The sequence below is a fragment of the Lepus europaeus genome, chromosome 5, assembly GCF_033115175.1.
Source record: "Lepus europaeus isolate LE1 chromosome 5, mLepTim1.pri, whole genome shotgun sequence".
NCBI classification, from domain to species: Eukaryota; Metazoa; Chordata; class Mammalia; order Lagomorpha; family Leporidae; genus Lepus; species Lepus europaeus.
In genome coordinates, this window is record NC_084831.1 from 104,298,317 (window position 1) to 104,326,269 (window position 27,953).

The 27,953-nt window shown below is 41.0% G+C and overlaps 1 protein-coding gene and 1 long non-coding RNA gene across 2 annotated transcripts; one reads left to right on the forward strand and one right to left on the reverse strand.

Annotated features, from left to right (window-relative positions):
- Positions 1 to 1,610: 1,610 nt before the first annotated feature.
- On the reverse strand, positions 1,611 to 6,604 carry LOC133760895 (uncharacterized). The gene is made up of 3 exons (XR_009866018.1): positions 6,437 to 6,604; positions 5,452 to 5,600; positions 1,611 to 3,463 (listed from the first exon to the last, which is right to left on the reverse strand). It is a non-coding gene; the product is annotated as an uncharacterized LOC133760895 (long non-coding RNA).
- A 236-nt stretch (positions 6,605 to 6,840) lies between these two features.
- Positions 6,841 to 23,246, forward strand: RBM15 (RNA binding motif protein 15). The gene is made up of 3 exons (XM_062191936.1): positions 6,841 to 10,610; positions 14,513 to 16,088; positions 22,936 to 23,246. Exons 1-2 carry the CDS (start codon positions 7,745 to 7,747, stop codon positions 14,533 to 14,535), a joined length of 2,889 nt encoding a protein of 962 aa, XP_062047920.1. The 5' UTR covers positions 6,841 to 7,744; the 3' UTR covers positions 14,536 to 16,088; positions 22,936 to 23,246.
- The last annotated feature ends 4,707 nt before the right edge of the window (positions 23,247 to 27,953 follow it).

The following is a 27,953-nucleotide window of genomic DNA, read 5'->3' on the forward strand; positions in this document are numbered from 1 at the left end:
TTTTTCATAATAGTCATTTTCCATGAGCTTTGTAATATTCCTTGCATATATTCAGATGTCATTAGTTGTTCCAGTATTATCCTGTGTTGCTTCCTTGCCCTCTAGGTTTCAATGTAGCATTAGATACTGGTTATATGACATGTCTCTTTAGTTTCCTTTACTTGGAAAGAAATCTAACATTTACTTATGATTCAAAATGTCTCAGTAACTAGAAATAAAGTGAATTTTCTCAAACGTAAGAGTATTGAAAACCAAGAAAAAAATGTAATGAACATCATCCTAAATGGAGAACTATTAGAAGAATTTGCTTTAAAATCAGGAATAATACAGGAGTGCTCATTATCACTCTTTCTAAGATTGTATCAAAGATTCCACTTAGCACAATGTCACCTGAAAACCAAACCAGAAGGATTAGAAAGGAAGAAACTCTTATTATTTGTATGCTGCATGATTGTCTACATAGAAAACTAAAATGAATCTATAGGCACTATCAAAAAAAGGAATAAACAAACTTAGAAATTTCGATGAAGGAAATTGAATAAGAACTAATTAAATGAAAAAATATTCTTTGTCACTGAAGATTTAGTTTCAGAAGCATGTCACTTTTTCCTAAATAATTCATAGATTTAATGAAACCTCAGTCATAAACAGCTGTTCATGGAGCTTGGTAAATTGATTATAGGATTTATGAAAAGAGCAAAACTTTAATCTAGGCAAATGTTGCAGACAGGATGAAGGAAGTAATGAGGATTCTCAAGACACAAAAAGTGCTAACTATAAAAGGTTGATAAATTCAACTTTATTTAAACTAAGAACTTCTGTTTACTAAAAATCAGATTAAATTGATGAGATAAGCCACAAACTAGAGAAAAATCTGCCATGTATCCTACAAGGATTAGATCGAGAATATGTGAAAAACTATAAGACATAATGCATTAGATGAGCAAGACATGTATAGATAGTTCATAGATGAAGAAACACACATGGCCAGTAAATTTACGAAGAGACATGCAATCTCATGGGTAGTCAGGGAAACAGAACCAGAGAGAAATATTATTTATTTGGTTAAACAAATTATAAAATGTCAGTGACATGAATCAATAAGTTCATTTAAAGATTGATGGTGAGATTTTAAGTTGCTAAAAATCACTTTAGAAAACAATGTGACACCGTCTTGTCAAATTTAGCACTCAATATATAATATGGATTAAAGGTTAATCCAGTAATTCTACTACCAGATATCCCCTGCCTTTCACCTCCCCATCCCATCCCAGAGAAATTCTTGCATGAGTGCCTCAGGACACAGCAATGAGAATCTTCATGGTAACAGTATGCATAATAGCACAAAAACTGGAACTCAGCCATATGCTCACCAAAAAAGAATATATGTATATGTGTATATATATGTATATGTTTAAATGGTAGCATATTCAATACGGTGATGAAAAGAAACTATAATACTGTATGATAACACGGAAGGATCATATTAACACAGTAAATGAAAAATAACAAGCCTCAGAAGATTAGATACTGTATGTTCAAATATAAGTTCTTTGTGAAGTGAAAAAAACTAAAAGAAAATGTTTTTAAGTTAAATTTGTATGCACATGTGTGAAAGCACAGATTTATATATGCTATATATAGATGAACTCTTCATGATTGCATTAAAATTTTTATCCCATACAATTTATTTAGTTGAAAAGCAAAGAGACAGAGTAGGAGAGAGAGAGAGAAAGAAAAGATCTTCCATCTGTTGATTCACTCTCCAAATGGCCACCCCCGATTGCTTTCCCAGGCACACGGTAGTGAGCTGGATTGGAAGCAGAGCTGGACTGGAAATGGTACTCTGATATGGAATGCTGTGTCACAGGCGGCAGCTAAACCCACTGCACTACAATGCCAGACCCCCCCTTTAAAACTTTTAAAAAGTTCTGTTTAAATAGCAAGGGTTGCTAAATACTAGATCAGAACATATATAAAGGCAGGCAGTTGATAGGACAAAGGATCACTTAGGTAGATTTAAATACTGGGAATTTTTTATTTTACTGCTGGGTTCATGGAAATCAGTATGTTATTGATAAATAATATAAAATTTAAAGGCCATGGATGAGTCATTAATTACTGTGTCATGAACTAAGAATTATGATCAATCCATACCTGAGTTTAAAGAGAAATATGTTGGTAAAAGCAAACATTTATATAGTCCTTATAATGAGCCAGGTACTGCTCTGAGCTCTTTATATCATTTAATTCATTTAACCCTCCCAATTAGGAGATTCTATGATTATTCCCATTTTATATACAAGAAAACCAAGTCACAGAAAGGTTAGTAGTAACTCTTTCAAGGCACATGGCGGAGTTGGGATTTTTTTCCAGGCTGGCTGGTTCCAGAGTCCATACTCTTAATCACTACTCCATAAGGTGTCCAAATAAATGAAAGATATAATTATATTAGGGCTTAGTCATGTAGAAGTCACAGCAGAGTGCTTTCTAAACAATATTAAAGAAGGAGCCACATGTTTAGCCTGGTAAGTATATTAAAACCCACAGAATTATATACTTTAAATGGGTGAACTTTATGGTAGATAAATTATGTCTTAATAAAACTGTTTTTAGCAAATCCACAAACCACAAATAAGCAAGCCTCCTTGTAATGCAAACTGGGTTCTAAGTGATTTTCTGCTATTTTAAGGATTTAAATACATGCCTAAGGCTAAAATATACTCTTTCTGCAAGCCAAACAAAATAAACATCACTGTGAAGATAGCATTCACTTCATGAAGGGAGATGAAATACAAAAGTGTGATCTACTACTATTATGAGTGTGGAAAAACTGTCCAATTCCTAGCCCTTTTCTCATCTGCCAGGAAATCAAATGGCCCATAGCTCCCAAGATAAATTTCATATTGCAATCACAATTATCCTTGTGTGTTTTGAGAATACACAAACAATAAAACCTAGGAAGGAAGAGGGTGCAAAGACATTTGGTTGAAACATACTAATATTTTTTAGTTGTGAAATTCCACGTGTATTACTTTTGCTGCTTTCCTTTTAAATCTAAAACTGATTTTAAAGGAGATGGAACTCTCTCAAGCTATTTGTGACTACCAGGCTGTGTGTCTTTAGGGCTTTTGAGTCAAATAGCTCCAAGGGGCCAACATGATGCTCTTTAAATTGGGCTAAGGCAGATTCTCTTCAACATTATTTCTTGGTGTTTGGCAAGGCACTGAAAGGAGAGATGGATCAACATGCTGCGACAATATTCAGGGAATCTGTTGGTTAACTGTTTTCATGACCACTGAAAGATCCCCTCACCCAAGTCAGTTGTCTTCACAGACCTGGGCGTTGATCACAAGATAGAAGTCAGAGTGCACCTCCATAGCTGTATCACCAACACCGAAAGAAGAATTCAAAGTCCCGGCCCTCTACACTCTGGGTCATGGTTATGCTCTCTCAGGCCTCCCTAAAGCACATGTAAACACAGGCTGTTAAAACCTCACTATGCGGCTTCCTGTTTTAAAGAACACAAAGGACATGAAAAGTCATGTATGTTAACTAAAACATGGATCCAACATACTGTTATTGTTGAATTATTACGGATACAGACACACAACTCAGGCTGTATTTTGGATGCTGATAATGGAATGCAGGCCTTTTTCACCTAAACATTCAACTTACCAGTCCTTTTGGATTCAGGCAGACTACTGAACTGAACCTCTTATGCAAGCCTTCCCAGGGCAGCCAGCTGTGGGCGTTAACTTCCAGCAAGCTGCCAGGTATTTCAAGCAGCAAGCCCTAAGCCTGGCATGCCTCAAGCACTGCCCCATGTCCTGGGCCCGTTCAGCTATCTGAATTCTCTCCCTCAACTCTTGTTCATCTTCCTATCAGGAAGTTGGGGAAAGTATAATGATTTGGACATAATCATTTCCTTTGATCACTGAGTCATCTAAGCAGATCAGTTTAGGCCCAAAACAGTCACTCTGCAGTCTGACTTATCTGGATTGCGTATTACATTAAATAATACGATAATTGCCTACCTTCATTTTCCCTTTGTGTTATATTAATATAACCTTAAAACAAGAAAAAAATCCCCTAAGGTTGTTTTTTTTTTTTTTTTTTTTTTTTTTAAGAAACACTGTTTAAAAAATAATACATCTATTGCCTGGTATCTAGACTTTTATCTTTTTTAAAAATTTATTTTATTTATTTGAAAGGCAGAGTTCCAGAGAGGCAGTGGCAGAGAGAGAGAGGGGAGAGAGAGAGAAAGAGAGAGAGGTCTTCCATCTGCTGGTTCACTCCCCAGATGGCCACAACGGTCGGCCGGCGTTGTGGTGATCTGAAGCGGAGCTAGGAGCTTCTTCCGGGTCTCCCATGCGGGTGCAGGGGCCCAAGCACTTGAATCATCTTCTACTGCTTTCCCAGGCCATAGCAGAGAGCTGGATCGGAAGTGGAGCAGCCGGGACTCGAACCAGCGTCCTTAAGTGATGCAGGCACTGCAGGTAGTGGCTTTACCTGCTACACCACATAGCCAGCCTCTAGAACTTTATATTTAAGTATCATTTCCCTCTAAAGGAACTAGAACTTCTTGGAGAAATGGCTGGTTCCATGTCTGGAGTGGAAAATGTATTGACATGATTTCATAATTATTAAAATCAGGTGTTAGGTACATGGAAGATTTTTATTGGATTCTAATTTTCATGTATTTATTTGAAAGGCAGAGTGACAAAGTGAGCAAGGGGCAGGCAGAGAGGGAGGGAGAGAGAGAGAGGGAGAGAGAGAATCTTCCATGCACTGGTTTACTCATTCCTCAAATGGCTATTGTGGTTGGAGCTTGGACAGGCCAACATCAGGACCCAGAAACTCCATCCTGGTCTCCCACACAGGTGACAGGGGCTCAAACACTTGGGTCATCATCTGCTGCCTTCCCAGTCGCATTAGCAGAAGCTGGATCAGAAGCACAACCAGGACTCCAACCAGCACTCAGATATGGGATGCCGGCTTAACTCTGTTAAGCCACAATACTGGCCCTTATTTCTGTATATTTTTAACTTTTTCTATAAAATTGTTTTAAAAAAGCTAAAAGTAATTTCTATTTTTTAAATTCACAGAGTAATAACATGTACATGATAGACTTTATGTATGTATGTATGTATGTATGTATGAAAAGGCAGGGTGACACAAGGAGATAGAGAAAGTGAGGGACCAGCGCAGTGGTGCAGTAGGAAAGCAGTGGAAGATGGCTCAAATCTTTGGGCCCCTGCACCCATGTGGGAGACCCGGAGGAAGCTCCTGGCTCCTGGCTTCGGAACGGTGCAGCTCCGGCCGTTGCAGCCAATTGGGGAGTGAACCAGCAGATGGGAAACCTCTTTGTCTCTACCTCTCTGTGTAACTCTGTCTTTCAAATAAATTAAATTAATTTTAAAAAAGAGAGAGAGAAAGTGAATGTCCCACCTATTGGTTCGCTCCTCAAATGCCCACAACAGCTGAGGCTGGACCCGCTGAAGCCGGGAGGCTGGAACTCTCCATTGCTGTTCTTCCCTCTTGGGCCCATTTGCAGAAAACTGGATCAGAAGAGAGTAGCCAGGACTCAAATCGGCACTCTAAAAGGGATACAAGCAATACAATACAATACAAGCAGGCTCAACCTGCTGCCCCACAATGCCTGCCCCTAAACTTTTTTTTTTTTTTAAAGCTTTTTTTAAAAAGCATACAAAAAAGTTAAGCCAATTCCAGGCTCTCAGTCTCCCTCCTTAGGGCAATCTACTAAGAATTTCCCACGTATTTGTCAGAGAGAGTTTAGCGTATTTTACACATCCTCCTGTGACTTGTTATTTTAGCAGTTGGTTTTCAACACAATGAGTACACATTACAATAATGTGGATTTTCATGCTTTACATCTTAGGCTTCTTTTGCTTTTATTTGATCTAATCAACACACACATATTTTCGCCTTTCTCAGGATTATTTACAAAATGAAAGGTGACTTGGGCTGGGTTAAATAGGTTGCAATCTGCAATCTTAAAAGTTTTCAGGTTAGGTTTCAGTTTGGGGGACATTATCGCTATCCTGAAAAAACGCCGTATTTAAAAACACCCCGCATGCTTTACTACACACTGGATCCTGAGAGATGAACTTGAAAAGAGGATGACTAAGATCCTCAAGTCGCCTCTGCCAGGCGCTTGCCTTCGAGGACCGCAGTCCCCCCCGTGCGGCGGACTCAGCACCACCTCCTCCAGCGGCCTGGGAGCTCCGGGCCGCGCGCTGCACCTGTCTAATCCCGCTATCACCAGCGCTCCGCACAGGTGGTTTCTGGTCTTACACAACGAAGGTTTACGAAAGACCGAAGTTGAGTTTTGAGGCGGATAAAGACCAAAGGAGCCTGAAAGGTGGATTTGGACCGGCGGCAAGGTGGCCGTGTTCTACACAGAACTACCTACCCCTGGTGCCGGGAGGTAGCAGCCACCGCGGGGGAAAAAAGTGACGTATCCGCACGGAGCGGAGATGACTCACTCGGTGCTGTGCAGCGGGGGAAACGCTGCTGCACGCAAGCAAGTGCGGGACGACACAACACGAACTCAAACAGCCGCGGGCTGCGAGCTCGCGAACGTGGGCCGCCCCGCTCCGCCCCCCGGGCTGCTCGGCGGGAACGGGGAGCGCGGGGCAGAGCCGGGCTCCCTCGCCAGGGCTGCGTCCTCCGAGCGCCGCTGCCCGGCCCTCAGGGCTCCTCGCGGCAGCGCCGCCCCCGGGCGTCAGTGTGACCCGGGGCCTGGTGAACCGTGAACTCCCGGCCCCGGCCTGCCCCGCGGGCCCCAGTGACCGCGGGCGGCGCCTTTTCGCGCACGGGAGGTGGGGCTTTTTCAGGTTATTCTCGTAGCGGCCAGAGAGACGGCGGTGGTGTCCGCTGGGAGCCCCGGCGGCGGCTTCCTGAGGGATCTCATGGGCTCCGGCAGCCGGGGGGCTTGTCCAGCCCCTTGTCCGGTACAGGTAGGACGGCGGGGGAGCCAGAAGTTTCGAACTTCAAAGGGCAAGAAGCACAGCCAAATGCGCCGCGGGACCAAACATGTTTGAGGGAAGAGCGCCGCCGGCGCGGGGAGGCGGGCCTAGTTCACGGTCACCATCTCGCGACATCCAAGCGACGTCGCCCAGCAAGTGCGTGTTCTACTGCTTCACCTTCAGTCAGCCTCCTCAGCATATGGGCCTACCCCTTTAAGCGAGTGATGGACAGTTACTTCAGCCTATCAACTTCCTCGACCACATCCAATCAGATTTAAACTTCTTTCGGCCGCCAGAGGAGTTGGAAGCGAGGGTGAGAGAAAGTGAGACAGGAGCGCTCTGTGTCTCTCGCGAGATCGCTGTGAGCCGGCCTCTCAGAAAAAAAACGCCAGAACGGATGGTCTGGCTTCCTAAACAGCGGGATAAAGGACGGGGTCACAAACCAATGAAAGGGATGAGGAGGTGGGATCGCTGCTTTTACTGCGCCAGAAGTACCGTTACAGAGCAGACTTTTTGCCCAATCAACGCCTCCAGACTTTTGGTCAAGTGACCAGAGTGCGCGGGGCGGAGCCACAGCCTGGCGCGAGGAACCGTTAAGATAGACAACGGACTTAACCAATGAGGTACTCGGACTAGTGCGTTGGGAACCCAATAACAGTGGTTGGGCGGGCGCCTTCCCGGAGCGCGGGGAGATGTAAAGATAGACAAATAATTTTCCCAATGAGACTGTAGAAGAGAGAGCTAATTGACCAATGAGGATTTCGGGGCGGGATCCTTCGCCGCGGCGGAGTCCAAGATGGCGGCGTGCGGTTCCGCTGTGTGAAACGAGCGCGGGGCGGCGGGTTAATCTGCTCCGCGGAGACGACCTCCGACGACCCGCAACAATGAAGGGGAAAGAGCGCTCGCCAGTCAAGGCCAAACGCTCCCGTGGTGGTGAGGACTCGACTTCTCGCGGGGAGCGGAGCAAGAAGTTGGGGGGCTCTGGTGGCAGCAATGGGAGCAGCAGCGGCAAGACCGACAGCGGCGGCGGGTCGCGGCGGAGCCTGCATCTGGACAAGTCCAGCAGCCGAGGTGGCAGCCGCGAGTATGACACCGGTGGGGGCAGCTCCAGTAGCCGCTTGCATAGTTACAGCTCCCCGAGCACCAAAAATTCTTCGGGCGGGGGCGAGTCGCGCAGCAGCTCCCGGGGTGGAGGCGGGGAGTCACGTTCCTCAGGGGCCGCCTCCTCAGCTCCCGGCGGCGGGGACGGCGGGGAATACAAGACCCTGAAGATCAGCGAGTTGGGGTCCCAGCTGAGTGACGAGGCGGTGGAGGACGGACTGTTTCACGAGTTCAAACGCTTCGGTGATGTAAGTGTCAAAATCAGTCATCTCTCGGGTTCTGGCAGCGGGGATGAGCGGGTAGCCTTTGTGAACTTCCGGCGGCCAGAGGACGCGCGGGCGGCCAAGCATGCCAGAGGCCGCCTGGTGCTCTATGACCGGCCCCTGAAGATAGAAGCTGTGTATGTGAGCCGGCGCCGCAGCCGCTCGCCTTTAGACAAAGATACTTACCCTCCGTCAGCCGGCGTGGTTGGGGCCTCGGTAGGTGGCCACCGGCACCCCCCTGGAGGAGGCGGTGGCCAGAGATCGCTTTCCCCCGGTGGCGCTGCCTTGGGATACAGAGACTACCGGTTGCAGCAGTTGGCTCTTGGCCGCCTGCCCCCTCCGCCTCCGCCACCGTTGCCCAGAGAGCTGGAGAGAGAACGAGACTACCCGTTCTATGAGAGAGTGCGCCCAGCATACAGTCTTGAGCCAAGGGTGGGGGCTGGAGCAGGTGCTGCCCCTTTTAGAGAAGTGGATGAGATTTCACCGGAGGATGATCAGCGCGCTAACCGGACGCTTTTCTTGGGCAACCTAGACATCACTGTGACAGAGAGTGATTTACGAAGGGCTTTTGATCGCTTTGGAGTCATCACCGAAGTAGACATCAAGAGGCCTTCTCGTGGCCAGACCAGTACCTATGGCTTTCTCAAATTTGAGAACCTAGACATGTCTCACCGGGCCAAACTTGCAATGTCTGGCAAAATTATAATTCGGAATCCTATTAAGATTGGTTATGGTAAAGCTACACCCACCACTCGCCTCTGGGTAGGCGGCCTGGGACCTTGGGTGCCACTTGCTGCCCTGGCACGAGAGTTTGACCGATTTGGCACCATACGCACCATAGACTACCGGAAAGGTGATAGTTGGGCATATATTCAGTATGAAAGCCTGGATGCAGCGCATGCTGCCTGGACCCATATGCGGGGCTTCCCACTTGGTGGCCCAGATCGTCGCCTTAGAGTAGACTTTGCGGACACAGAACATCGTTACCAGCAGCAGTATCTGCAGCCTCTGCCTTTGACTCACTACGAACTCGTGACAGATGCTTTTGGACATCGGGCACCTGACCCTTTGAGGGGTGCTCGGGATAGGACACCACCCTTACTATATAGAGATCGGGATCGGGACCTTTATCCTGATTCTGATTGGGTGCCACCCCCACCCCCAGTCCGGGAACGCAGCACCCGGACCGCGGCTGCTGCTGTGACTGCTTATGAGCCACTGGACAGCCTGGATCGCAGGCGGGATGGCTGGTCCTTGGACCGGGACAGAGGCGATCGAGATCTGCCCAGCAGCAGAGACCAGCCCAGGAAGCGAAGACTACCTGAGGAGGGCGGAGGACGGCATCTGGACAGGTCCCCTGAGAGTGACCGTCCACGGAAACGGCACTGTGCGCCTTCTCCTGACCGCAGTCCAGAATTGAGCAGTAGCCGAGACCGTTACAACAGTGACAATGACCGATCTTCCCGGCTTCTTCTCCTGGAAAGGCCCTCTCCAATCAGAGACAGACGGGGCAGTTTGGAGAAGAGCCAGGGTGACAAGCGAGACCGTAAAAACTCTGCATCAGCTGAACGGGATAGGAAGCACCGGACAGCTGCTCCCACCGAGGGAAAAAGCCCTCTGAAAAAGGAAGACCGACCTGATGGGAGCACACCCAGTACGAGCACTGCTTCATCAAAGCTGAAGTCCCCTTCCCAGAAACAGGATGGGGGGACCGCCCCTGCGGCAGCTGCTTCTCCGAAACTCTGTTTGGCCTGGCAAGGGATGCTTCTACTGAAGAACAGCAACTTTCCTTCCAACATGCATCTGTTGCAGGGTGACCTCCAAGTGGCCAGTAGTCTTCTTGTGGAGGGCTCAACTGGAGGCAAAGTGGCCCAGCTCAAGATCACTCAGCGTCTCCGTTTGGACCAGCCCAAGTTGGATGAAGTAACTCGACGCATCAAAGTGGCAGGGCCCAATGGTTACGCCATTCTTCTGGCTGTGCCTGGAAGTTCTGAAAGCCGGTCCTCCTCTTCCTCAGCCACGACAGACACTGCCACCTCTACTCAGAGGCCACTTAGGAACCTTGTGTCCTATTTAAAGCAAAAGCAGGCAGCTGGGGTGATCAGCCTCCCTGTTGGGGGGAACAAAGACAAAGAAAACACCGGGGTTCTTCATGCCTTTCCACCCTGTGAATTCTCCCAGCAGTTCCTGGATTCCCCTGCCAAGGCACTGGCCAAATCTGAAGAAGATTACCTGGTCATGATCATTGTCCGTGGTGCGTCCTAAAGTCCATGTGTATCTTGTATTTACTACTTTGACATGGTTCCTGTTTTGTGATGTGTAATGGGATACAGCATCAGATAACTTTTTTTTTAATTAGTTGTTTAGTTGTAGTTTTTTCTTTTTTTATATATTTTTTATAAACCTCTTTAAAATAGAAGGACAGTTTAGTTATTATTTTAAATGAAAGGGATACCACAAAGGTAGCAGGCAGACAGATTGGTTTGCTTCAATTAGGAGTTCCTGCCTTTATAAGTAATTTCTTTCCTTTGTCTTGAGTTTTTTTTTTATAACCTTGAGCTTAAAAAAAAAAAGTCCTCAAAGTTACAAAACCAAAATTTTGAAAAGTTTGGAATTTGGAGAAAAGAATCCACTGACTATTAAGCTGGTAATATCTAAAAACTGCTTGACTGGTATATAAGTAAATAAGTCCTGTACCAGAAGTAGTTGTGTGACTAAAATTTGATCAGGGATCCCAAAAGTTTATGCTAGTAAATGTGTAGCAATATAATTATTTAAATCAGGTATTTCTCTTAAAATACAAGTTATTTCCAGAGAGTTGCTTTACCATGCATTTTTATCATTAGTTGTTGAGTTCTGTATCCCCTAAATGCACTTTTGGTTTGTAGCTGTAACTAACTGTTCGGTAAAAGTTGAGGACTATGTTACAAACCATTGGTGTCTTATGCTTACAATAGTATGCAAGAAGTGAGTAGGTGCTTTTAAAATCAGAGTTCTTTGGTCAGTTATTGGTGTGTGGTGGTGTTTTTACTGACTTTTTCAGAGAGGTATAGCAGGTATAATTCTAATTGTGCATATTTCAGAACTAAGTGTTCTTCATCAAAGATGAGTGTTTTTGTATCCATTCAAATTTCTGGTTTCAGTAATAGAAAGAAGAGTTGTCTGCAGGCTTGTAAGTCATCTTCTGTTTCAGTGGGCATTAATCAGCCATATCTGGATTGCAGAATCTTTTTTTTTTTAAGTCATGGTCTTAAATTTTGCTTGCATTTTTATTTTCATATTTGCCCGGTGATTACATAACATTATTGAAAGTTTTTGGAATTTCGTGCTTAAAATTTTCACTGCTGTCCAGCCACAGATTTGAAATGTCAATGTGGGAAAACCCTTTTTTATTGCTTTATTTTCCCAGACACTTGGAATTAATACAGAATTTTTTTTGAGAAAATTTTTTCAAAGCTGATGATGGTATCACCTTCTGGTTCTTAACAAGGGGTTTTATTGCTTAACAGTAATGATCCCCCCTCCCCTCCTTCTACCACAGCCTTTACTTTCTCAGGTCATTAGTAAGTATATTTTTCTCTTTTGATATAAATGTTGAGACCTTTGACTCAGGCCCTTGATATTTAATTATGATTAGAAGCTCTAGGACCTCCTGGATCATGGTCATGTTTCTATTCTGTGAAAGTGACTTATTCAAAGCCTGGCAGAACCCAACTGTTCTTTCTGTTATCAAAGCTGGTAGTTTTGAAATAGCACCAATAATAACCCAGGGAAATGTCATATAATTTTTATTTTCCATTATGACAGGTGTCTAGTGCATGTCAGCATGAAAGCCTCATCACTACTGTGTCATTCTTTTTGGTTTGTGCATTTATGATTTTTTTTAGTTGTTTTTTTTTTTTTGTTTTGTTTTTAAACTGGAAAAACTAGCCATTTTGAGAGAAGGAAGGTAGGAAGGTACTAGGCTATGAGCACAGAAGTCCTTGATGTGCGCTTTAGGAAAAATGTCTGATATCCTACAAGTAGGTTTTGGTGCTTTTTCTTTCAGAAAGCAGTACTTGGCATGAAGTAGACACCTGTTCAGAAACTAATGCAAGTAGTCTGCATACATGGGATCAAAGTACAATTTGTGGCTAGATACATTTTTCCAGTTTAAATATCTCACTAACCATTAACTTTTGGATATCTTTCCATATGGTAGTAGACAAATGATTTTGCTCTTTCAGAGAGTGAAGTCCATGAAATGTAATATTACTATAGTCCAAAACGTGTGTGGTTTTTCTCTCTTTTTTTTTTTCAAGTTGGTGTGACAGCTTACTGAAGAGTACTGTGGTTTTTTTCCCCTCATGTTTGTTTAAATTCGTATCTGACATTGCTGCTTTTGTTAGACCTGGGCAATTGTGCTTCAATGTTTTGAAACAATGACTTGATGCCATTTCTAAATGTATGTATAAGAAACTAATTATGTTAGTTTGGTGCTTACCTGCAGAGTGCCATCATCCAGATGAATCTTTTATTTGTGTTGCCCATTCTGTTGTGCAGATTTATAATATCTGTAAACTATTTACTTAAACATTCAGAATTTGAATGAAAGCAGTTGTCTAAACATGGTTCTAATCTTCATTAGCTAGAATTTCATAATCTCAACATTGGATGTTCTTTGTAACAACCAATTTTTTCTTTTTAAAATTACGTTAATTTTTTTGGGGGGGAGAGAACTCGATTGAAATGAATGGGAAGGAAATTTCTTCAGTATTTCAGTTTATAATGACTTATTTAGTATTACTCGTAAAAACATCAAGATAATTAAGACTTTTAGATCGAGACTTCAACATCTGTGGAAAATTAAGCAATCACTCAGTTCCTTTACTTAATTTTTTGTTATTATTCTGTTTATTGTTATTGAGATTCCTGTAAAGAATTTTCCACATGAAAAATTTGAATTCCTGGCTTAAGATGTGTACTTTGAGAGCAAATAAGAGTTTTCCCTTAAGGCTTACATCTTAAAATGTCTACCCTCTGGCGGTGTAAGCTTTGCTTTTGTCACGATTTGAAGGTAATACATTCTGACCCTTCTTAACTCACTTAGATCATTTTGAGATACAATGGTAAAAGTCAGGTGTTTGGTTATTGTTTTCAGAGTCAGATACTATTTATTTTAAAACTATTTTATGAGCAGGTACTCACAATGCTATTTTTTTGGGGGGAGAGGGAGTTTAAATCCACTTTCTTGAGATAGTAAAGTTGTTCATTATGCAGGCATAGCTTGATCTGCAGTTTGGGTCCATATAGGAACCATTCATCAAAACTCTGTAGTAACAGAATTAGGAAATCCTCTTGAAAAGAGGGCCTTAATGACCTTTTATGTGAAAAGAGTTTTTGGAGAGAATTTCTGGACATCTTTTTTCTGTCTGCTACAGTGTTTGATTTTAAGATAGGAGTTAGGTAAGAGACCGAAAAGAAAAGTGGAGCTGTCCCTGTTAACAGTGATGTCCCTAAAGGGAGAAAATGATTTCAGGTAACCACAGTGAAATGCCAAGCCTAATGAAGAGTTTTTTATGTATGATTTAAAACAGTTGAAAAGTGAGAGTCTTGAAGTGTTCTTTGACTGTTTCACAATTGTTTTGAGTGTTTTCTTAAAGTAACAGCTGCTGTCTTTGGTAATAGAGATGAAGGTGGATTTTTAAATGGCTGTGTCCCTTTCTATAATGGAGTAGTCTGTGTTGCTCCAATATAAATTACAAAATGAAAATAGAAAGGGTGAAAGTTTCACTAAACTCCACCATTTTATAGTTTCATTTAAGTTATATCTAGAATATACTGGTAGACTAAATTGATGGTCAACTTTTTTTCTGAGTTTTGACATATTTTACTCAGTTACATGAGTATAAAGGATATTTTCAGTCCTGCAACTCTCAATTGCAGTCTTTAAAGAAAACTCACCGTATTGTTCTACTTGTTATTTGTCTATTCATACAGTAAATTCATTTCAAGGTTTGTGCCAGTGGGTATTATTGGTGCTTTTTGAAGTTGAGTTGGGACTATCCAGGAAGGTCTTGTTAATGTAACGTTCATCTATAATGGCATAGGGGAAATATATATATTTTTAATATTGTAAACATTTGTACTGAATAACCTTTTTTTCCCCCCCGCAAGCAAAACTGGTGAACAGCGGATGAAGATATGGAATTCAAAGCTCTAATGGACCTTTTTGAAGAGAAGTTGTGGCTTATGTGGAGTTTACATGGGCCTCTGATGGAAGAAAGCTAATCTGTTTAGTATTTGTGCATTTTACTAAAATGGCAGCTTAAAGTTGTGTATCTGCTATTGTGATGCCAATGCCGGTGTTTTAAGTGGAAAAAAATGACCTCTTTGCTTTGTGCTGTGTACACAAGATTTCTGGAAAAGTAAAGAAAAACCCTTTTTATGGCTCACACAGCTTAAAAGTAGCTGTCACTCAAACGTGCGCTCACAGTTGAGCTGCTTTTGTTTTATTCTAAATAAATTGTTTCTTTTGAGGAAAATGTTTTTCTGCCTGGAAGTGAATTGACGACAAACCTTTGACCCCTTTGTTTGCAGCCAAGGGGGTATTTGCCGCTGCTCAGATCTTGTATGTTTTGAGCAAGAAGCAGGGAGATCATCAATTTCATTTTGACTATCACGGTGTGTCAATTCTGAAGGATCACTAGTGTTACTGTGACCCCCTTTGTTTGCAGTGAAGGGGATCATTTGCTTCTCGGTCCTCAACGTGATGAGGAAATGGTGCTGTTTGCTGGCACGCAAGAAGCCGGGGCAAGCACCCTAAGCCTCACCACAGTGCACGAGTCGGGGGCTTTGCTGGTTTGAAGAGCCGGAGTTGCAGAAATTTAAGTTGTGATTTATTTTGTTCACCCATCACGTTTGACCTTAGTTTCATTTTTAATTTGAAGAAAAGTTTGAAATTGCTTTATCTTGCACTTAACATTGCACCAAATTGCCAAAAGAAGGAGAAATGCTCCGTTTGCTTTTTAAATGTTAAATGATGATGTTAATAAAGCCTTTCCTGACACATTTGAGGAGCTCCTCCGTCTCCAGGGGCTTCTTACGAGAGTTATGCAGTGATGGGTTTAGTTCTGAATGGATGAAGAGTTCCTGAGAGCTAGCGTTTGTAATTAGAACCGTTAACTTGGTATCTGTGCCTTATTTGACCTGTGGTTCCACGTGCCTTGGATGTGCATGCACCGTGACGGTTTCACAGGTACGAACGCACACTCAGGCCCAGTCACCTCGGTTGGTAGTACAGATTGTGAGGAAAAAAATGGAGGCATCCTTAAGGAGGAAAAAGTGTTTGCCTTTAGTTCCTGCATTATCCTGTACAGGGGCTCCTGAGCTTTGGAAGCCTGTTTCCAGTACAGGAGAACAACACCCCTGTTGGCCGCAGGAGACTTCGGTGCACAGTGACAACGCTGGAGTTCAAGAGGAAGCCAGCAGTGCTGCACCATTGGCTTCAGACACCATTGTTGTTGTTTGCCAGTTTTAAACGTAACTAGTTGCAGACGAAGACCACCTTGAAATGCAGGCTTGTTGGGCTTGTTTTGAATTGTAACCTCGGATGGAAGAGCCCTAGTGCTGTCTGTCTCCATGCGGGATGATGATTGCCTGGCAACAGGTGATTATCAACAACGATGCCACGGTTGTAACTCTGCAAGGTGGTGTTCCAGTGGCAAACAGCTGTATAAACTCTTGTAAACAGGTAAGAGAGTTTTGAGAGGTCAAAATGCATTATAATTAATAGGGTGATGGCTTTAAATGTTTTGGGTTTGTTTTTCTGGTTGGAAATCTTGAGGCACTCTGCTGCCACTTATCTGCCTGCCTTTGCTGAAATGTCTTAATTACAAAATTCCAGGCCAAACCTTTTGTTCTACTGGGTGTGTTTTTTTTTTAAATTTATTTTAACATTTGAAAAAATGCTTTGAATGTCGTAGTTGAAGTTTTAAAATCTTGGTTATGGATTTGAGCCTTATGGATTTTGACATTTTTCCTTTAACCTTGGCCTTCCTTCACTCTTTGTTGTGATTTAATGATGCAGGATTTAGCAGTGTAAAAATGGTGCTCATTTACAAACCCTGATTTGTAAACTTCAAGGGTTAGGGTCTTAGAGTATACAACAATAACGAAGAATGTTGTCAGATTGGTGATGATACTTCCGCTGAAATGTTTCTTTTTTCCCTTGTCCTACAAAGAAAGAGATTACTTATAAAATCAGGCAACTGCAACTTTAGGGAAATAGGCAGAATTATTAAAAGTCTGGCTTTTGTTTGCCCTTAACATTTTCATTGTCCATGTGGTCCTACCAGCCCCCACTGTTCATTGCTTGAGTGTGAGGTTTTAGCAACTTAGCATAGGCACAACTTTTTAAGTATATATTACAACTTAGGTCTCGCTTTATGTTAAATGAGATAAAAAATTGGGTAGAAGTTTTCTTTCCTCCCAAACCAGTTAGTCTTTGCTAATTACAGTTGCTCATCTATAGTAGCTACTTTTCCCACAGGTTTGCTTGAGACTTGGATTGTTTACCTGGACAATTTGTGTACTTATACTTTGATACAGTAAAAAGGAAAAAAAAATTTTTAAATGGGTTTTTCAGGCTTTCAGTGTGCCATTTGCAAGTGTTTGAAATGTTTGCTTATGAGGTGGCTGCCATAAGACTTTGCAAAATAATGGCTCTGCATTTCCTTAAACATTTTGTGCTTGTTGGAAATGTCAGTTTTCAGTGTATTTTCTTTCTCTTGCTGGTCTACTCTGTAAGCCCCTTAAATGGTTTTTCCAATTAGTAAGCAAATGTTTTAAATCCCCGTGGAGATTTAGGAATATAATGCAATACTTACGTATTTCTACATGTTTGTTGTCTAAGTAAGATTTCATGCTTTATCACTCAAGAGCAAGAAAAAGTGTTGCAAAATGGCATTTGTTGATTTGTATATAAGCCATATTATGTAAAATGGGAAAGTAGCCAGAATGACAATTTTTTGAACTGTAGTACTCCTGAAATTTCAGTTATTCCATGTTGCAGTATGAAGGAAAAATTATTAACTGAGTTGAGTGTTAGGTACAGAGTAGTGATTTTATAAATTGTAAACTATCCTTTTGACTTGTATGATTTCCCAGTGTTTCCTGTGATCTGAGTGGGATTCTGTAAGGGAAAGCATTTCAGGATCACCTCAGAATCGGGCTCATTTTGAAGTTTGGCTGTTACTAAAATTGAAAGTAGGGATTACCCTTACTTCCAACTGTGTAAGTCTTTTAATTGTTTACAAATCATAATTCTTTATAAGCTATGTATCTGAGGCAATAAATGTGCTTGTGACTTGTACAGCACTGATTTTTCTTTTTGCAGTAGTACAAGAAATGTTCAAAAAGTTCACAGAAATTGTGTATTAAGAACAAAATTGCATGGAAATCAAAAATTTAGGCATCAAAATAAGCTTGTTTTAAGTCCATTTTCCGTGAACTCTTTGAAGTATCCTTGTGTATTTCTGATTATGGCTTCTCTGACCACCACTTCCGTCTCCTAATTACTCTCTGAGTGTCCCTGCTTAAAAGAGCCTTTCATTTAATAGCTGCTAAGTTTTTAATTCTTAGCAGAGGAATTGATTGAATGACAAAATTTCTCCAAACCTCAGATACATTTGGTCTTGGTAACCAAGAAAGCATTTTGACCTTGAAATAAAATTATTTAATGTGCTCAACCATAACCCAAGTAACATTCTGCTTCCAGCTAAAGTCTCTCTTTAACTGGAATGCTGGCTGTATCTTAGTAACTAATAACTAAGGTGCTGAAAATAAGAGGTAAAACACCAGTCTTTTCCTTCTTTAGCAATTTAGACTCTTAGTTATGGAAACTAGGTGTAAACAAGTAAATAGTTCAATATTGGGGAGAATTTTAACAATTTTAATATAGCTATAGGAAAGATGTCCCAGGCCAGTGTTTGGTTAATTGCTAATGAATTTTTACAGGTGATCTTGGTATATGACTGTATATTTCAGACTGGAATAGTCAACAAAGAAGGACCTGGCATTTTGGTGGAGGTCATTGGTATTGACAAAATCAGGCAGACAGGCATGAGTAAGAATATAGCAGCCTTGTTGATTGTTGGAAAAGATTGTTGGGTCAGCAAAAACAGGGAATCCTGAAGGGCAAGCCAATGTGAGGAGGGTAGGAGTGGAAATGGATAGTCAGTTGGGGCATATTGATAGCCACCATTTATTGAATGCTCATTTTAGGCCAAGCACTGTATACATGTGTCATTTAAAATCTAACCATAAACCATAATCTGACAGCTAGTAAGTGATGGAGCCAATGTTTTAACCATGCTTTTGTCCCAGCTAGGGCTATCTTGGGCACTATGCTGTTGTACTTTCCTGGAGGCTAGGGACAGAATTAAAACTGTGAGCTTGAGAAATTACCTGGTCAGTGGATTTCCAACTATTGTGGCTCAACATTATGCAAAATTTGGGAAACAGGTTGTTGGCTCTACCCCCAAATTTTTTTTATTTGTTGAGACCAGGACAGTTCAGAAGTTGTTACTTGACAAGCTCCTAGGTAATTCTGAAACATTCTGTGGTCAGTGAGCCACATGTTGAATAATGGTGGCCTCTACAGACGGTAGAGTGCTGAGGTGGAAACCTGGGATCATGTCATATTTTATAAGGCATCAACAAAAAATGGTGCTGGAAAAAAAGCTGAGGTAGGAGAGCAAGAATATGTTGTCTAAGAAACTGAAAGGAAGAGCTTCTAGAAGGTACATTTAGAAGGCACCTTCTGCTCTTCTAGCAAACAAGGAAAACAAAATGCCATGGAATTTCTAATTTTAAAATGTCACTTAGGAGTTTTATAGTCAAGTAATTATTTCTCCAAGGAACTCAGTCTTTAATTTTACTTTATAACCATCTGAAGAAGGACTGCTGTTCTGTTTATGAAATGCTGAAGGAACACCAGAAACACTTGTTTTTACTTGGCTAAGGAATACACAGCCAGGAACTGACTGAGATATCCTTGTGTTTTTAGATGTTAATGTAAAAATGATGTGACTAATCTTTTAAAAATTAAAATAGTGATTTTTTTCATTGTATGTGTGCACATGAAAGTTGTGTGCACTAATGGACAATCAACTATCTACTACATTCTAATTAGGTTACTAGCAGGATTAATACAGAAAGGAGTTAAAGATTGAGTATTCCTAATCTGAAAATGTGAAATCTAAAACATTCTGAGTGCCAGTGATGCTGACTCTCAAAAAGTTTCAGGTTTCTGAGTATTCCAGCTTTTTGAATTTGGGATGCTCACTTGGTAAAGCTAACATTCCAAAATCAGATTAACTGTGAAATCTGAAACACTTCTTGTCCCAAGCATTTCAAGTAGGGATACTCAACCTGTATAGATTAGGTTGAGTGTATCTGCCCTGTACATGATTGAACAATTTCCTGTTTTGAATTATGTATACTGTGTTTGTGTTTGTTAAGTGTAGCAGATATTTGAGTACTGGTTATATCCCAGGCATTATTCTAGATCTTGGGAGCATATTGGTGAAGAAACAGAAAACTTTCCTTTTTTCTTATGGTGCTCACATTCTAATGAAAGAAGGGAGTCAGTTAATTTGTAAGTCAGTGCCATGTGGCCACAGACAAAGGATTTGGGTTGTAAATGCTGAATGCAGTGGAAGCCATTGGAGTTGATAAGCAGGGGAGTGACAGGATTTGATAAAGGCTTGACTCCCTGTCTCAGGGAAGTTACATAAATTTCCTTCATGTGTCAAGGAGAATAAGTAATTAGCATTTCAGATTTTCTCCAAGACTTGGAATGTGTTCTTGTTCAAAGAGAAGCAGTGTTTTATTTAAATGCAGTTTCATTGTTGACTGCCCTGAGCTTTCAAAGTGGTCTTCCTTGTAGTTCATCCTCGTTTTCTCAACATGCCACTTCATGTTCTTTCTGTTCTCAAAAAACTGTCATGATAGTTTCTGCTGTAGTCATATATGAGTGTACTTCAAAAGTTTGTAGAAAATGGGAAAATCTGTTTTGGTGAAAAAAATTTTGACGTTCTTGCAGTTTTTTCATAATATGTATTTTCTATGAACTTTTACCCTCATATAGTTTCTGATGTAACATACTGATCATGCATTTTATATAATTTTCAGTTTTTCTAGTGGTATCAAACCAGACTCCCATGCTGAAAATTAATTTAGAGGATCTTGTGAAATAGCTGTCATATTATGCAAGCCAGACATGTGTGTGAACACAGTTTTTAAATGCTGAATTTGTTATTTGACCTTTCTCAGTTGACCAGCAGATTTCCTTTTTGCTAGAAGGACTTAATGAAACATTTTTATGCATAAGATATTACATCAGTTCACAATGAAACCATCATTATAGGCAAAATTAACACTTTAGTGTGCTGTATGTGCATATATTTTTATTACGCATTTTAAGGCACACTCGGAAAATTAATGTCCCACAAAACTGATTTGTATTTTAGCATAAAGAAATTGGCTATCGGTAGGTTTATCTAGCCCCCAAGTTTCTTATGTACTTATAGGAACACTTCACTAAACTGGACTGCTTAATCAGAATATTTCTGCTTTCTACAGAAGACATCTGAAACCTGGCTACATGGTAGTCACCTGAGGTTCTGTAACACCAATAGGTAGGGCTCTTAGTGACTGATTTAAATTGATATTGAGTAGGGCTCTGGGAAGTCCCAAGTAGTTTGAAATGTCCCAGCTGGTTCTAATGAGTGCAGCCAGGGTTGAGAACCATGGCTCTAGGGAAAAATCTTAGCTGCTCACAAACATACCCATGCAATCTTTTAAGGGCTGTTTGAAAATGAAAACTATAAACTTTGAAAATATAATGTGTCCCATTGAATGGAATGCGATCCCCAGGTGATTCGTGTGTACCTTCAAGGTTGAGAAGCAATGCTTTAGATGTAGATATATAAATATTCTGTGGTTGAAATTAGTGATTAGAATCTTCTTTGTGTGTAAGATCCTATGATTTGTGCATTAGTCAGTGACTTTTACTTTCAAGCATTAAATAGTTTCAACAAGAAGACATAGGAAGTGAGTCTCAGGTAACCAGACAATTACCAGAGACAATCTCCTCAAGTTAGGGGCAAGAGTTAACTATTCTTATCTGGGTTAGTTAGGGTTGGGTGATTCTTAATTATTTTGTTATGCTTGCTTTTTTTTTTTCACCCTTCACATTCTGTTCTGGTTCACTGTCTTTATTGTGAGATAGAATATTATTTATTTATATTTTTGACAGCTACAGGTGATTTGGCTTAAGATACTATGTTTGCTGATAGGTGCTTTGTGATTTAGAAAATTTGATAGAGGTAGATTTAGAACTTAGTGTGGGAGGATGGAGATGAGTTGGACTGAATAATAGTTGCGAATTGCTTTTGTTTTTTAATTGTACTGTGGTAGTACTAGCTTCATAAGTAAACTGATTGCCTTCACATTGCAACAAATAGTATAAATATTAAAGCTCATGGATTAAAGGGAATGGTCCATTATGAATGTTTAGAGAATACTCTTAAATTGCAATATATCAATTTAGATACAGGAATGATATTCTTAATGCTTAATGTCAGTTTTTATAATAAGATTTTAAATTACATTTACCAAGCAACCATATTGATGTCAGATAAAAACTTGTGGCCAGATTATTCTCACATCCTGCAGTTTTTTTGTTTTTGTTTTTGACAGAGTTATAGACAGAGAGAGAGAGACAGAGAGAAAGGTCTTCCTTCCATTGGTTCACTCCCCAAATGGCCACTACGGCTGGTGCTGCACCGGTCCGAAGCCAGGAGCCAGGCACCTTTTCCTGATCTCCCATGTGGGTGCAGGGTCCCAAGCTCTTGGGCCATCTTCCACTGCCCTCCCAGGCCACAGCAGAGAGCTGGACTGGAAAAGGTGCAACCGGGACTAGTACCTGGCGCCCACATGGGATGCCGGTGCCGCAGGCGGAGGATTAACCAAGTGAGCCACTGTGCCGGCCCCCATACCACAGTTTTAAAATTTTTACTTTTTTTTTTTTTTTTTGTGATTTGGAGGGAGTTTTTATCAAGCACAGCAGTGTCGGTAAGAGAAGCCCATGTCATCAGTATCTGGAAAACTTAAGGGTTTATTTATTATTTATAGATGAGAGGTTTTTTAAGTACAAACTTATATCATCATTTATTTCTCCTGACAAATTTTTCATTTGTGATACAACACTGAAGTGTTGTAATCTTACTGAAAACTCGTTAAACAAAATGATTGAGTTCATCTGAGGTTTAAGATTTGGTGATTGGAATTGCTTTATTTCTGTGATACATGAGTGTATTTTCCTTTAATGTAGCAACTTACAGGTATTTTAAACATTCAAAGACACCTTTTCTATTTGCTACTCCCTAAGTTTAGTGATGTCTAAAGCGGTATAATTTTTTTTAATATGTATGTATTGAATCTCCCTCCTCTACTTTAATAGCCAGTTTTAAAGAGAACATATCTAAATACAGTAATTGGTTAAACATATTTTTTCCCCTTGGGTTTCTTTTTAGGAACTACTGACAATCAAAAACCTATAGTCGACTTTGGGATCTGGCTTTATTATTCAGCAACTAAAAGATGAGTTCTAATTGGCAGACTTCTGGCACTGGCACTTGTCCTCCTGTTTCTATAGAAACTGGGTTGGAAGTCAGAGCTGCACAAAGGGAAAGGGTAAGTTTCTTTAAATTCCATATTTATAAACCCGTATCTTAACTGGCATGGTGTCAGTTTTCACATAAGGATATACATCAGTGAACTAGAACTCAAATATGAACTACCAATTTCCACTTGAGTGGAAACTGACATCAAGTCATTAAATATAGTAGGGTTTAAATATGGATTTATTTTTCTTGTGTCTCTGACTTCATATTTCTTGAAGCAATAATCTCAATATGATAATTCTCACTTCGAGTTACTTTTAATTTGGAGGTCATAAAATTGACTTATCCTCATAGATCTTATTCTATTGTACTTTTCTAGTAAGTGAAAATTGGAATATAAAATATGTACAGAGGACATTTACAAAGTCTGCATGAATTATAAGTCTCTTTATAGCGAAGTCTGATTCTTATTTCCATTATAAAGCAACTACTATACTACTGACCAGTTTTTTAAGCCTTTCTCCTCCCTTAGCCAAGCGAGATGAGTTCATCTGTTGGGGCACATAGATTTGTTATCACCCAGGCAGAAACCCATTATTCGTAGAACCTAAGATACCAACAATTGGTGAGTCACCTGATTGCTATGGCTTCAGAGGGCTGTGCAGCACGGCTGGAGCATTTAGGCTTAAACTTGTTTCATTAAGGATGATAAACTCTTGATTTACAGGTTGGTATATGTAAATAATTTATATTAAACTGTGACTATCTTTGAGATATTTTAAGGAAAATATTATGGGGCCAGTGCTGTGGTGTAGCAGGTTAAGCCACTGCTTGCAACACTGGCATCCCATTGGACACTGGTTCAAGTCCCAGACGCTCCACTTCTGATCCAGCTTCTTGCTGGTGTGCCTAGGAAGCTGCAGATGATAGCCCAAGTAATTGGGACCCTACACCCACATGGAAGGCCTAGGTGAAAGGTCCTGGGACCTGGCTTCAGCCTGGCCGAGCCCTGGTCATTTCAGCCATTTGGGGAGTGAGCCAGTGGATGGAAGAGACAGTTATTATCTCTTTCTCTTCAGTTTCCTATCTTATTTCCTTGGTCCTGGCATAGTTCTCTCTGTCTCTCTTTCTCTAAGAATTAATTATTCATTTATCTGAAATAGTTACAGATTGAGAAAGGGAGAGATATCTTCCATCTGCTGATTAATTCCCTAAATGACTGCAATGGCTAAGGCTGGACCAGGGAGAAGCCAGGAGCCTGGAACTCCCATCCAGGTCTCCCGCATAGGTAGTAGGGGATCCAAGCACTTGGGTCATCTGCTGCTGCTTTCCCAGGTACATTAGCAGGGAGCTGGATCAGAAATACAGCATTTAGGACTTGAACTGGCACCCATACGGGATGCCAAGATCACAGGCGGCAGCTTAAACTCCTGTGTCACAATGTCGGCCCAGCATAGTACTCTTAAAGGATAGACTTCTCTTTTCCCAGCTAAAAGAACATTAATATTAACTGACACAAAGCAAAGAGGGGGCCTCTTGGCTTTATTTCCACTCAAATCATATTTTACAAAAATAGCCTAAGAAGTAAAAGCTGAAAGTTTGTCAGTGTGTAAAGTAAAATCATGTTAGAAAATTTTACTTCACAAGTTCTTAGTTACTTTATTTTTTTTAAAGATTTATTTATTTATTTGAAAGGCAGAGTTAGAGAGAGGCAGAGGCAGAGGCAGAGGTCTTCCTTCTGCTGGTTTACTCCCCAGATGGCTGCAAAGGCTCAAACTATGCCAGTCCAAAGCCAGGAGCTTCTTCTGGATCTCCCAGGTGGGTGCAGAGGCCCAAGGACTTGGGCCATCTTCTGCTTTCCCAGGCCATAGCAGAGAGCTTGATCAGAAGTGGAGTAGCCAGGACTTGAATCGGTACCTAAGCAGGCAGTGGCTTTACCCGCTATGCCACAGCACTGGCCCCCCCCTTGGTTACTTTATGATGGAAAGTGGATTCTCATTTAAAATGTTGCATGTTTCTCTTATTAGCTTTTTTTTTGCTCACCAGGACTTGCATGGAGTAAAAATAGAATTAAATTTGTGGGCTTTTTTCTTTTGGAAGGTGGCTAGAAAAAACTTCACTGTGTAGCTGTGTGCTTTCAGGTATCTAGCCATATTCTCTGCTCCTTAATAAGAGTGGCCAACTTGTCCTGACTTTAACATTCCTTCAGTTTTCAACAGCTCCCTCATTTTTGACCAAGCCCAGACAGTTCATTACCCTAATATTAGTTTATTCCCTGCATCCTTAGAAAAGCTTCCCCAAGGTGTTATTGTTCATTGTGGATTGAAGTTTTTATAATATACTAGCTTCTGTTGGAATGTACTAGGGACTAGGTTCTTTTTTTAAAATTCCTTGTCTCAGTGATCCAAGGGAATGCCAATTTATGGCTTACAGAAATAAAACATGAAGAATTTTAAGTTGACTTTAAAAGTTGATTCCATGTACTTTAGTCCTTCATTTATGTGTATATGTTAAGTTATAGATGATAAAATGAGACAGTTGGTAGATACTTGTGGCAAATGAGTAGCCATATGAGATACCTGTGTAGACATCAAGCCACTCAAGACTTGTAAAGTGTTGGGCTTTGGTTTTATATTGAGTGGCTTGATGTCTACATAGTTGTCTCATGTGGCAACTATGTAGACCTCATAGAGAAGTCACCATCCAGGTTTTTGCATTATGTCTCAAAGACAGAGATGCTATCAATAATAATGGATTTTTCCCCCTATGGATGAAGCTGATTTTATGTTAAGCAAGTTTATTTATTAGGGAGCTAATTTTTTGCAAACATACATAATATATATATCAATATGCCTAGAATATATGAAAAATATAAAAATTGACATTTCAGTTAATTTAAGTGTGCTTGCTGGTATTGTAACTTTAAACTCCTAGAAAATCAGAAGAAAAGCCAGGGCCATGATTTAATCAGCACCCATAATTTGGTTTTAGGGTTGGCTTTACTTAGGACTAGACTGTGTATAACCTTAGGCAAATCATATGGTCTTGATTTGTTTTTGTTCATTATGTGTGAAGTAAGAATAATAATACTTACCTACCTCACAAAGTTGACATGATAATGAGGGTTATAGCTAGGAAAGTACTCCAAGAAATTAAAAGTACTAATTAGTGTCTTAGTATTAGAGATAGTATTTTATAATCAATATATTTAGAAAATTCCCTCTTTTATAATGATGTGGCATTTTCTTAGAGTAAAAACAGTAAGAATTGATATCTTAACTGTTAATGCAACTCAGTATGTAGCTAAGAAGAAAGCATACTGAACTTTTACGCTTAAATTATATCTGTTAGATAATTTTTTTTTTTTTTTGATGTGCAGAGTTAGACAGTAAGAGAGAGACAGAGAGAAAGGTCTTCCTTTTTCCGTTGGTTTACCCTGCAAATGGCCACTACGGCTGGTGAATTGCAGCCGACGCGCTGCGCCAATCCAAAGCCAGGAGCCAGGCGCCTTTTCCTGGTCTCCCATGCGGGTGCAGGCCCCAAGCACCTGAGCCATCCTCCACTGCACTCCCGGGCCACAGCAGAGAGCTGGACTGGAAAAGGAGCAACCGGGACAGAATCCAGCGCCCCGACCAGGACTAGAACTCAGGGTGCTGGCACCGCAGGCGGAGGATTAGCCTAGTGAGCCATGGCACCGGCCAGATAATGTTTTACACAAATACACACATACATACACACACACACGGAAAATGATTTATAAAAAAAGCTAAAGTAGTACCGAGGGGAAAGTAAAGAATTTTGCATCAGATTATGTTTGTTTGAATTGTGATTCTACTACTTTGTGTGTCAGTTTGTTAATCACCTCAGTACCCTAATTGTGCATATAAGTTAAGTCTAATATCTGTTTTCTCTTTGTTACATAGGCACCGTTGAAGGTTAAAAAGAGACAAGCAGTGACAGTTGTGCTTTTCTTGCAACCCCGTGTGTGTCTGGGATGATAATCCTAAATTGTAGACTCCTAGAAATGTTAAATGACATCTTAACAATGCTGTCTATGAAAATGACAATATTACATTAAGTGTTCAGGAACATCATAATTTTTAATATGTTGAGCACATTAGTTATAGAAGTTTTTAGCTTCTTACAATGTAGGATTCAGGCTTTCTTAATTCATACCATCTAGATTTGGAAGGAGCTGTTACCACTGAATAGGATGAAGAAATTCTGTTACTTAAGATTCATGAAGCCTGTCTAGAACAATTCAATTTAGGGTTCTTTAGTTGGTCCTATTTAATATATGGTTGCTTAGATAGGAGGAAAAGAGCTAGTTGCCTAGGTAATTTAAGTCCCTTTTGAAAATGACAACTGCTCAAAAGGGAAGCGGGAATTAACGAGAGCAGATCCCAGTAAGTCATTGATTTTTTTTTAAAGATTTATTTATTTATTTGAAAGGCAAAGTTATAGAGAGGGAGAGGGAGACACAGAAATATCTTCATTTGCTGGTTCACTTCCCACAAAGGGCTGCAACTGCCAGGCCAAAGCCAGGAGCCAGGAGCTTCCTCTGTGTCTTCCATGTGGGTGCAGAGATCAACACTTGAGACATCCCCCACTACTTTCCCAGGCATACTAACAGGTAGCTGGATTGAAAGTGGCTTAACCTGCTCTGCCACAATGCTGGCCCGTCATTGATTTTTTTTTGACAGGCAGAATGGATAGAGAGAGAGAGAGAGACAGAAAGGTCTTCCTTTTTACCGTTGGTTCACCCTCCAATGGCCTCTGCGGCCGGCGCATCGTGCTGATCCGAAGCCAGGAGCCAGGTGCTTCTCCTGGTCTCCCACACGGGTACAGGGCCCAAGCACTTGGGCCATCCTCCACTGCCTTCCCAGGCCATAGCAGAGAGCTGGTCTGGAAGAGGGGCAACCGGGACT

Bases quoted from the DNA above. Each gene is read 5' to 3' on its own strand.
- RBM15 (XM_062191936.1), top strand. From the start codon at position 7,745: ATGAGGATTTCGGGGCGGGATCCTTCGCCGCGGCGGAGTCCAAGATGG. The intron at 10,611-14,512 runs GTGCGTCCTAAA...CCCCCCCGCAAG, and splicing joins GGTCATGATCATTGTCCGTG to CAAAACTGGTGAACAGCGGA.